This window comes from Polypterus senegalus, chromosome 14 (assembly GCF_016835505.1).
Source record: "Polypterus senegalus isolate Bchr_013 chromosome 14, ASM1683550v1, whole genome shotgun sequence".
Lineage (NCBI taxonomy): Eukaryota > Metazoa > Chordata > Cladistia > Polypteriformes > Polypteridae > Polypterus > Polypterus senegalus.
In genome coordinates this window covers 8905777-8918160 of record NC_053167.1, presented here as the reverse complement: position 1 = coordinate 8918160, position 12384 = coordinate 8905777, and the positions used below count along the sequence as shown (strand labels likewise).

General features: G+C 37.3%; 1 protein-coding gene across 1 annotated transcript in view; it reads left to right on the top strand.

The window, feature by feature from the left end:
* Positions 1-11710, top strand: part of cpne1 (copine I) — a 64737-nt gene extending 53027 nt beyond the window's left edge. The window contains exons 12-16 of the mRNA XM_039735243.1: positions 5468-5522; positions 5599-5650; positions 5837-5970; positions 8028-8264; positions 11116-11710. Of these exons, the coding sequence (XP_039591177.1) occupies positions 5468-5522; positions 5599-5650; positions 5837-5970; positions 8028-8264; positions 11116-11238 (601 nt within the window). The 3' untranslated portion in view covers positions 11239-11710. The remainder of the gene's footprint in view (positions 1-5467; positions 5523-5598; positions 5651-5836; positions 5971-8027; positions 8265-11115) is intronic.
* The last annotated feature ends 674 nt before the right edge of the window (positions 11711-12384 follow it).

Here is a 12384-nt window from a genome sequence, read left to right as displayed (position 1 = left end):
GTGCAATAATTGTTCAAACAAAATCAGGCAGGTGTATAAATTTGGGCACCACAAAAAAGAAATTAAATCAATATTTAGTAGATCCGTCTTTTGCAGAAATTACAGCCTCTAAACGCTTCCTGTAGGTTCCAATGAGAGTCTGGATTTTAGTTGAAGGTATTTTGGACCATTCCTCTTTACAAAACATCTCTAGTTCATTCAGGTTTGATGGCTTCCGAGCATGGACAGCTCTCTTTAACTCACACCACAGATTTTCAATTATATTCAGGTCTGGGGACTGAGATGGCCATTCCAGAATGTTTTACTTGTTCCTCTGCATGAATGCCTTAGTGGATTTTGAGCAGTGTTTTGGGTCGTTGTCTTGTTGAAAGATCCAGCACCGGCGCAGCTTCAGCTTTGTCACAGATTCCTGGACATTGGTCTCCAGAATCTGCTGATACTGAGTGGAATCCATGCGTCCCTCAACTTTGACAAGATTCCCAGTCCCTGCACTGGCCACACAGCCCCACAGCATGATGGAACCACCACCATATTTTACTGTAGGTAGCAGGTGTTTTTCTTGGAATGCTGTGTTCTTTTTCCTCCATGCATAACACCCCTTGTTATGCCCAAATAACTCATCAGTCCACAGCACCTTATTCCAAAATGAAGCTGGCTTGTCCAAATGTGCTTGAGCATACCTTAAGCGGCTCTGTTTGTGCTGTGGGTGGAGAAAAGGCTTCCTATGCATTACTCTCGCATAAAGCATCTCCTTGTGTAAAGTGCGCCAAATGGTTGAACGATGCACAGTGACTCCATCTGCTGCAAGATGATGTTGTAGGTCTTTGGTGCTGGTCTGTAGGTTGACTCTGACTGTTCTCACCATTCGTCGCTTCTGTCTATCCGAAATCTTTCTTGGTCTGCCACTTCGAGCCTTAACTTGAACTGAGCCTGTGGTCTTCCATTTCCTCAATATGTTCCTAACTGTGGAAACAGACAGCTTAAATCTCTGGGACAGCTTTCTGTATCCTTCCCCTAACCCATGATGGTGAACAATCTTTGTCTTCACGTCATTTGAGAGTTGTTTTTTTGACCCCCATGTTGCTACTCTTCAGAGAAAATTAAAGGAGGAGGGAAACTTACAATTGACCCCCTTAAATACTCTTTCTCATTATAGGATTCACCTGTGTATGTAGGTTAGGGGTCACTGAGCTTACCAAGCCAATTTGAGTTCCAATAATTAGTTCTAAAAGTTTTGGAATCAATAAAATGACAACGGTGCCCAAATTTATGCACCTGCCTGATTTTGTTTGAACAATTATTGCACACTTTCTGTAAATCCAATAAACTTCATTTCACTTCTCAAATATCACTGTGTGTGTCTCCGATATGATATATTTAACTGACATTTTTTATCGTAACAACCAACGATTTATACAGGAAAATAATGACTATTAACAAGGTGGCCCAAACTTTTGCATCCCACTGTATGTAGGTATCTATGTAGGTAGGTACGTATGTGTAGGTATCTGTGTATGTAGGTACGTATGCATGTATGTAGGTACGTACGTACAGTGGTACCTCGGTGTACGTCCTTCATTCATTCCAGATCTTTGGACGTATACCAAACTAATTTTTCCCATAAGAAATAATGGGAAAATAATTAATCCATTCCCATGGAAAAAAAATCCTATTGTTATTGGCATATTATACATTGATGGGGTTGTATAAAATAATTTAAACACTGCTTAATACTAAAATGCATAAATACAAAAGCAATTAGATGAAATAAATGAAAATTTAATTGCCTTCTGGCAATGACACACATGGAGAAGTTGGATTTCCTGTGCAACCTCTGTAGGGTCCAGGTTTCGCCTCATGCTACCAGTAGTTACACTGACCATACCAAAATGCAAAACTAGTGGGGGGAAAAAAAAAAGTCAGAAAGGATGAGGAGGGAAAAATGTCAGTGGCTTCCACCTGTTAAACCATTCATGTTTTGGGGGTCATCTCATTGTTGCCCCTCTAGTGCTCCTGTTGTTAATTTCATTAACAGCAAAGCAGCTGAAACTGATTAACAACCCCCTGTGCTACTTAACTGACCAAATCAATATCCCAGAAGTTTATATATATATATATATATATATATATATATACACATACACACACATACAGGTGTGTACATATATATACAGGTATATATAGTGCCTTTCATATCTAACCAGCCAGACAACCATATCCTACCCACAGGGTCTCATGGTTGGGGTCTGCTGGAGACAATCCCAGTGAACACGGGGCAACGCGTCACTTTTTCCACATTTTGTTATGTTACAGCCTTATTCTAAAATGGATTAAATTCATTCTTTTCCTCAGAACTCTACACACAACATCCCTTAATGACAATGTGAAAAAAGTTTACTTGAGGTTTTTGAAAATTTGTTAAAAGTAAAAAAAATTGAGAAAGCACATGTACATAAGTATTCACAGCCTTTGCCATGAAGCTCAAAATTGAGCTCAGGTGCATCCTGTTTCCCCTGATCATCCCTGAGATGTTTTTGCAGCTTAATTGGAGTCCACCTGTGGTAAATTCAGTTGATTGGACATGATTTGGAAAGACACACACCTGTCTATATAAGGTCCCACAGTTGACAGTTCATGTCCGAGCACAAACCAAGCATGAAGTCAAAGGAATTGTCTGTAGACCTCCGAGACATGATTGTCTCGAGGCACAAATCTGGGGAAGGTTACAGAAAACTTTCTGCTGCTTTGAAGGTCTCAATGAGCAGAGTGGCCTCCATCATCCGTAAGTGGAAGAAGTTCGACACCAGCAGGACTCTTCCTAGAGCTGGCTGGCCATCTAAACTGAGCGATCGGGGGAGAAGGGCCATAGTCCGGGAGGTGACCAAGAACCCAATGGTCACTCTGTTAGAGCTCCAGAGGTCCTCTGTGGAAAGAGAACCTTCCAGAAGGACAACCATCTCTGCAGCAATCCACCAATCAGGCCTGTATGGTAGAGTGGCCAGACGGAAGCCACTCCTTGGTAAAAGGCACATGGAGTTTTCCAAAAGGCACCTGAAGGACTCTCAAACCATGAGAAACAAAATTCTCTGGTATGATGAGACAAAGATTGCACTCTTTGGTGTGAATGCCAGGCATCACGTTTGGAGGAAACCAGGCACTGCTCATCACCAGGCCAATACCCTACAGTAAAGCATAGTGGCAGCAGCATCATGCTGTGGGGATGCTTTTCAGCGGCAGGAACTGGGAGACTAGTCAGGATAAAGGGAAAGATGACTGCAGCAATGTACAGAGACATCCTGGATGAAAACCTGCTCCAGAGCGCTTTTGACCTCAGACTGGGGCGACGGTTCATTTTTCAGCAGGACAATGACCCTAAGCACACAGCCAAGATATCAAAGGAGTGGCTTCAGGACAACTCTGTGAATGTCCTTGAGTGGCCCAGCCAGAGCCCAGACTTGAATTCGATTGAACATCTCTGGAGAGATCTTAAAATGGCTGTGCACTGACACTTCCCATCCAATCTGATGGAGCTTGAGAGGTGCTGCAAAGAGGAATTGGCAAAACTGGCCAAGGATAGGTGTGCCAAGCTTGTGGCATCATATTCAAAAAGGCTTGAGGCTGTAATTGCTGCCAAAGGTGCATCGACAAAGTATTGAGCAAAGGCTGTGAATACAGTAATCCCTCCTCGATCGCGGGGGTTGCATTCCAGAATCCCCCGCGATAGATGAAAATCCGCGAAGTAGACACCATATGTTTGTATAGTTATTTTTATATATTTCAAGCCCTTATAAACTCTCCCACACTGTTAACATTATTAAAGCCTTCTAGACATGAAATAACACCCTTTAGTCAAAAGTTTAAACTGTGCTGCATGACAAGACAGAGATGACAGTTCTTTCTCACAATTAAAAGAATGCAAATATATCTTCTTCTCTTCAGGAGCAGAGAATTTCAGAGTGGGAGAGAGAGAGCGCTCGCAAAGAAAAGCAAACAATCACAAAATCAATACGCGTGCTTTTAAGTTTGCCACGGCATTTTTTTTAGAGGAGCGTCAGTAAGCAAACATCCTCAGTGCAAACAGCCCCTCTGCTCACATCTCCTCCGGGAGGCGCAGAGAACGTCAGAGAGAGAGAGAGAGAGCGAGATTAAAGCAAACCATCAAAAAATCAATAAGTGTGCTTTTGGAAGCACTGCGATAAAGCGGCATTTCTTAGAGGTGTGTCCGTATCCACTAGGCAAACAGCACCTCTGCTCACACCCCGTCCGTCAGGCGCAGAGAATGTCATAGAGGGTGAGATAGAGGCAGAGACAAGCAAACAATCAAGCATATCTTATAGCATTGAGGAGTTTTAGTTAATATATAATACATGCTCTGATTGGGTAGCTTCTAAGCCATCCGCCAATAGCGTCCCTTGTATGAAATCAACTGGGCAAACAAACTGAGGAAGCATGTACCATAAATTAAAAGACCCATTGTCCGCAGAAGTCCGCGAACCAGCGAAAAATCCGTGATATATATTTAGATGTTATTACATTTAAAATCCGCGAAAGTCGAAGCGCGATATAGCGAGGGATCACTGTACATGTACAGCATGTGTGATTTCTCAGTTTTTTTATTTTTAATACATTTGCAAAAACCTCAAGTAAACTTTTTTCACATTGTCATTATGGGGTGTTGTGTGTAGAATTCTGAGGAAAAAAATGAATTTAATCCAGCTGTAACATAACAAAATGTGAAAAAAGTGATGTGCTGTGAATACTTTCCGGATGCACTGTATGAGCTGTTTTATTCGACACCTATGGCTGGAAGCTACACCAGGATATACCTAAAAATCACTTCATTCATGTGGACTCTGTGTAGTGCCTGACACAAGGTAAATTCAAGTTTTGCTTTTTCAAAATTTCAGGATTGCTTGAATTGTCATATGTGGAACCCTTGGGTACCAAGAGGACTGACTGTATGAACAAGATGTTATTTGACTACAAGTGTATTTATTACCTGTGATAATAGGTATTGAGAAAATTATTATATATGTGATATTTGGTGTGACCTATTAAAATCTGGACTGAATAGTCTTTGTGTTTACATTATAATATACCCATTAGCAGGTGCTGATGTCTGATATTTTCTCACGAAAACTGGCACAGTATGTAAATGGGTTTCATGTCTGTAGCTACCTGGTAATCTTAATGCTTCTTCACCAAACAAAGTTGCCATTGATTTCTTACATTTGTAGCCTCAAAGCAAGTACTTAATAGTGTCATGAAGGACATATGTTTAATTCATTTTTGAGACTATGGGGTTTAATTTTTTTGGAAAGCAAGAATTTGATCTTTTGACCAAGCTAAAACTAAAACTTGAAACTACATCTGTGGCAAACCTTAGATGGCATTCAGATAACACATTTGCTAATGGTAAGCACATATTACTGTGGTATTCATGCTGTGCTTTTCTTGTTGCTTACAGAGATAAACTGTTTCCTGCATTTGGCTTTGGAGCACAGGTGCCACCAAAATTTCAGGTATAGCTTTTATAAATATATTTACAAGAACCTTTATAAACAGTTTAAGAATTACAAACTTGAAATTATTTTGCAGGTGTCTCATGAGTTTGCACTCAACTTTAACCCCAACAATCCTTATTGTCAAGGTGAGCGGAGGCTGGATTATATTTGTTTGTTTTTTTTGTTTTTTTTTTAGTTTATTCTGAAGTGAATTTGTTTCTAATTAGATTAAAAAAACAAAAATGTTTGTTAGACTTTATCCTAGTGTGATGTACTTGAGTATTATGATGTGTGTATTCCATGGACTAATGTTATCATTCAAACCTGGGCAGGTATTCAAGGCGTTGTTGAAGCCTACCGAATGGCACTGCCCCAAGTCAAACTGTATGGACCAACCAATTTTTCTCCTATTATCAACCATGTGGGAAGATTTGCATCTTCAGCTGCTCAACAAGGCAATGCATCTGTAAGTGAAAAGAATAATGAAGTAAAGAGTTTGCTTTTTCATTAGATTAAAGGACAGTATTAAACAGACAAAAAATGTATTGGCTAATGCACACATTTGTGTTGGAAATGTCAAACATATTACTGAGGTAGTATACCTACTATATATTCATTTGCTATTATGTACTTTGGGGCAGTTTGCCCTAATGCACTGTGAAGAACAAAGCCAAGCACATTAACATTTTTATCTTGTAGGGACTTTACAAGATATTTTAGAGTAACTTTAACTATAAATTGTCTTAGTTATTTTTAGGTTTAATTTTTGCAGTAGTGTTCTTCTATAGGTGGATGGCATCAAAAATATATAGTGTAGAAGATCAATCTATAATACCTTCTGAAACTATTGGCTCCATCCCTTAAAGAACTGTAAATTGTATTATGATAGCTGCTTTCTAACGCATTTAAATTATTTTCCCTTTATCCTCACAACATAATAAACCATATAAATACAGAAAGTGGATATTTTGTAAGAATTAGGGCTGCCACAAACTAGTATTTTGTAAACAACTAATCTATCAACTATTTTATCAGCTAATCGAAAATCTAACAATGAAATCTGCACCAACTTTAGAACTTGGAAAGAGCTCAGAACCATTTTATTTAAGATGGTTTTTATATTCATACCTTTTTAAGCTTAAAGTCACAATTTTGCTGTGCTGTTCGGTGTATGTAATTGCAGTCTAAACTGCTGCAGAAATTGCATTTATTTTCAAAAAAAGTCAATTTCCCAGCAGCAGCTCTGCAGTGCTGCTATGCTGCAAGCTTCAGTTTGGATCAAATCAGCTGAATAAAAAAAAAAGCATCTTATGGAGTAAGCCTGATTGATTTATTTTCAGTTTGATGATTGGAGAATATACTTAAAAGTAACTTTATAAAGCAGACCTTTGTTTATATTGTATGTTATTTATGCTCACTTTTCATAGCTTTTGATAAGATCCACAATGTGACACTTAAAGAATTACAAATTGCAGGCCCAGGGATAAATGTGTGAGCCAAGGGTGAAAATGTAGTTCTGCCTGAAATAAAGTAAGCAAGTGAATTTAACAGACTAGTCTATCATATTAAGCTAGCCTATATACTGAAACATTATTTTACTTAAGCAAACTCACGAGTAATAGCGGCAACTGACAAATGCATTTAACAGACGATATATCTGTTTTGTCTGGAGAAATAACTGGCTCTAACTTTCGTCCCAACACTTGTCAATAACATGAGTTTAAGTTAACCAGCTTCACAAAATTAAAGGAACTGTTGTTGAACAGTTAAGTTTAAGTGGGTTACTTAAAGTATTGTTGTCTTGTCCTTTGTGTTACTGCTGAAATATGTCATCTTCAATTTTTCACGTATTGAGCTAGTGCTGTTGTGGAACATCACACAACGATCAGCCAGCCACTTTCTTAGACTTTCTTTGAAATACAAGCACAAAGAGGAGCATTTTGGCCAATGTTTTGGGGAACCACCTTCTGCTGAATGTAGTGCAGCTGCCACCATGATTAGCCTACTCATAAACAGTACAGCTAGTCAATTCTTGTTGTCTGGCAAAGTAGAGGAGGGATAGGGATGATTTTAAAAAAACTGATCAAAATTTTTTGTCTGTTGCATCGATTAATCACGATATCTCCAGTGAGAATGAAAACATAAATATTGAATTAGCTTAAATGTTCATTTTTTGAATTAGTATAACTTTTATAGGTTTACAAAGTCGTTATTGTCATATTGAATAACTGCCAATAACGTTGGCAGATACAGCATAGATTTTTGTCTGTAAGTCTGTGGTTTTCTTATTTGCAATTTGAAATGTTCTTAATAGTATATTTGCTTAAGTGCAGCCAAGCTTAAATAGAAGTGTCGGTGAACAACCATCTTAGTATCTTCTACATATTTTCAATTTGATTTAAAATTTTCATCGAATTTTAAGGTGCTGTGCTTCAGCCTTTTCAGAACATAACACCAGCTATAGTTACAGTTGTTGCTGAGTGAATACTGATTTTTACTCTTTTTTTTTTTCCCTTCCCCCAGCAATACTTTGTGCTTCTGATAATTACTGATGGTGAAATCACTGATCTGGACCAAACAAGGCAATCAATTGTCAACTGCTCCAGGCTGCCAATGTCAATCATCATTGTTGGTGTTGGCCAGGCGGACTTTAAGGCAATGGAGTTCCTAGATGGTGATAATGGAGTACTAAAATCTCTAACTGGAGAGGCTGCAGCCAGAGACATAGTGCAGTTTGTACCATTTAGAAATTTTGAGAATGTAAGTCCTTTATTTGAACTTTTGTTTAGAATCTTGAGTTAAGTGGCTTTTAATGTCACCGACAGCCTAGAATGTTATCAAATCTTCAGAATAAGTGTGCTTTCAGGGAATACTGTACATCATAGACTTTCAAGAAAAAAAATCTATCTGTGTAAATGGTAAGGTGCTTATACTTTTCTAAATAATTTAAATAGTTTTTGTGTGTTTCTGAACACAGACCATTTGTTATTAGAAGGAAACTATTTTTGATCTGCCAGGGAAACTGATTTTTCACATTTTTTTTCTACAGATTGAGACCACACAGTTCAATGTAGTATATTTTCACAGTCATGATTCTGAACAAGTTGAAAGCCAGTCAGTGTTTATTTTATCTACTTTGTAATTCAGTAATGTGCCTTTTTTTCTAAGCTTTCAGGAGATAGTAGAGATGTTTGTCTTTGTACGCAGTAAATTGCAGATCGGTCATAGTTAAATAGTTTATTCATCATTGAGGTAAGGTTAGGTTTGCATTGAGTATTCTTTTTTATCAAGTGTAAGTGAATCTTTATTTTCTTGGTATTTTTTTTTTATGAATAATCAATTTTGCACTAGGTCATGCATATTGTAGAATTAAATGTAAAGATATATTATTTGGGCAACCCAAGTAATTTCAGTATCTATGAGAAGCATTTACCTTCCAAATAGAGCAGTGTACAAAAAGTACAGTCTGGATGAAGTGAACTTGTGTCACAAAAAGAGATCTGAATGAGGTGGGAGGTTAGGTTCCCTATAAGAATTAATTATCATTAGACTGGATTTTTTCTGTGTGTAAAACGTTAATTATGGTTTATTTAGTGGGCATTAATTTTGGTTTATTTAGTGGGCACTGTGTAGTTTACCAATATTGCAACTCTTGTGCAATGGTCATTGGCGTTTCTTTGAGGTGTTTGGAGTGTGCTGATATTGCAACAGCTAGTAAATTAAAAAGGAATATTAGCTTTTTAAGTTGAACTAGGTTTATGCTCTGGTTCTCTGGTGTGTCTTACATTTAATTCAATATTTAAGTATAGTCTTTATTAGTCTATATTTTAGTATTTAAAGCACACATAATTTGTATTAATATATCTTATACCTACATCAATAAAAGAAAATGTTAAAATGGACAAAAGAACACTACTACTGGGCAATGCATTTTTGTGGGAATCCAAACTTTTGCCCATTTTAACTTTCTTTTTATTTGATAGTTTTAATTACGGGTTTTTCTTTTAAATTCTGCCTCTTAGGACCAGCATGCTAGAGTCATCTGCCCAGTTGTTGCAGATTACACTGGTATGTGTGTAAATGGTATATCTGAATAAAATGCAGGTATAGTCATTAAAACATATTCACCAGTGCCATGGGAAACAACTTTTAATACCTGTGCGAAGTCATAAAACTGCCTCCTAGAAAATCCTATCTAATGACCAGAAGCTTTTTTAATGAGTTCTACAAAAGAAGCCCTTCCTGAGATCAAGACAAATTCTCAGTGTCTGGACTTGCCAAACAACATTAGAGTTACAACTGGAATCTTGAGTTGTGATCAGATGAGATAAATATGAAGCTCGTGGATATATTCCCCAACTTGTCTGCATGCCACTTCTGTGTTGTGTTTACTTTGTGTTTAGGGTCATTGTCCTGTTAGAAGGTGAACCTATGGCCCAGCCTGCTGATGTCCAGAGAGCTCCGGGGAAGGTGTTCATTAAGAATATTTCTGTACTTTCCTCTGTTGAGCACTCCCTCAACCCTTACTACTTTTCCCAGTTCCTGCTGCAGAAAAATGGCACTACAATATGATGATGCCACCCCATACTTCACCATTGGAATGGCATTGCACAGATGATCACCCAGTACCTGGTTTACTCCAGATGTGACACAGAATTGAGGCCACACAGTTCTGTCTTGGTTTCATCAAAACAAAGAATTTTGTTTCTCATAACCTAATAAGTGCCTTTTCACAAACTACAAGCAGGTGTTAATGTATTGTCTGGCCACTTTGCCATAAAGCACAAGTTAAAGGAGTTTTGCAGTGGTGGTTGACCTTCTAGAAGTTTTTCAGTCAGGGTGGCCATCAATTTCTTTGTCACCTCTCATACCATAGATCTTCTCCCATGATTGATCAGTTTGGCCTGGTGCTCAGCTTTAGGAAAAGTCATGGATGTTCCAAATGTATTCCATTTGTAGCCTTTCCCAGGTATGTCCCCCCCGATATAGTCCTGTGTCTAAGCTCTGCAGGCAACTCATTCAACCTGATTGCTTTTTTTTTTCCCCGATACACTTTGTCAATAATAGGACTTTAGGGCAGGTGTGTGCCATTCTTAATCATCTGCATTAAATTGAATTCACCACAGTTAGAGAAGGGTATAGAAGCATCCCAATAGTGATATATAGAATGGGATGCACCGGAGCCAGATTTCAATTGTCACAGCAAAGGATCCAAGTACTTGGGTTAATGTGCTATTTCAGGTTTTTTTTTTTTATTTTAAATACATTTGCAAAAGTTACTAAAATCTTCTTTTTTCTTTATCATTATGGGGTGTATTAAGTGTTTGAAAGAAAAAATGAACTAAAAATGATTTTATCATAAAGCTGCAACATAACAATGTGTAAAACAAAAAAAAGTGAAGGGTTCTGAATACTTTCCAAGTGTACTGTGTATATATAATATATACATTCACTTTTTTGTTACTTTTTTAATAAATCAGTTATCTGTTCAACAGTTGCACATTAAAAGTTATTCCCAGTAGTTTTTTTTCTTCCACTGTAGACAATTTAGCATTACAGATCCTATAATATTGCAGTTTGTAATATCAGTGCTGTGGTCTGTTTTCCTTAGGCACCTAAAGAAGCACTGGCGCAGAATGTCTTGGCAGAGGTCCCTAAGCAGTTGGTTTCCTACTTCAAGATGTTGAATCTGCCTCCAGTTCAGCCTCCAAAGCAGCAGCCAAAAGCACTGTGAAGCTGACAGGAAAAAAAATGCATGACATGGATCAAAGCACTCATTCCATAACCTGTTAATAGCTTGATAGATTACTTCATTTTTTCTATGTTAATTTTTATATTAAATTAGGGAACATGGTTTTTGTATATGTAACAAAAAAGCATGTATAGTCTGTCAAGTATGTTATCTGAGCCTTATGCTAATCATTTTTCCACCCCTGCAGTGTCACTATTATGTAGTGTTGAGTGGAGGGCACTTTTGAGAGTAGTTTTTTATATTTGGTAATATGAATGCCTAATTCATTCAAATGGCTGTCTCTTAATATGCAACAATCCAAAGAAATCATGAAAAAATTAAGAAACTACTACTAAGCAGAATTTTGGCAGATGGGGGCTGGGTAACTCTCTGTTTTATGCATTATAAAATATGCACAGATTTAATCCATTTGATGATAGGCTGTTAAATTCAAATGCACTTGTTTAAAAAAAAAGGAATGTACCATCATGCATAATACTGGTACAAAGCACTTTAATTACTTTCAGATACAACTGCACCTTAAGATGCATAAATATTCTTGGTAAGTGCTCTTATAATGGTAAAGAAAAACAACTATGCCTGCAACAGTCTTAACTCCAACCCCTTAAATATTTTATTTGTTGCCTAATATACTTTCTAAGTATTTTTGTCAGTTTATATTTCTTACATCAAAACACTGAATATCTCACTGCGACAGTATCATGTACATTAAATCACTTGTAGTAAACAAGCATTATCTTGCATACTTTTCTTGGTGGATATACATCTGGTATTTCTAATTGTATGTTTCACCTGAACTTTCCAAAGAGACGCTAACTTCTATTTTGTTTGTGAATGATAAGATAGCTTCTACTTAAATGAAGACAGCAACTGCCTTACATGTTTAAAAGAAGTATTACATTTATTGTTAACCCTTTGGTTTCTTTATGAAGTTGTTGAGGATAGTGCAGTTTTTCTCTTTATGACCTGTGGCCAAAATATTAAAAGTTAGTGACTGGAAATATTGCATAAGTGTTGTTTTCCTATATTAAATGCCATTACGTGGTGGTTTCATTGTGGCAGCATGATCCTACCATTATCATTTATGGTAATGTTATCTAAATACAAATATTTACAAAAATCATTGTA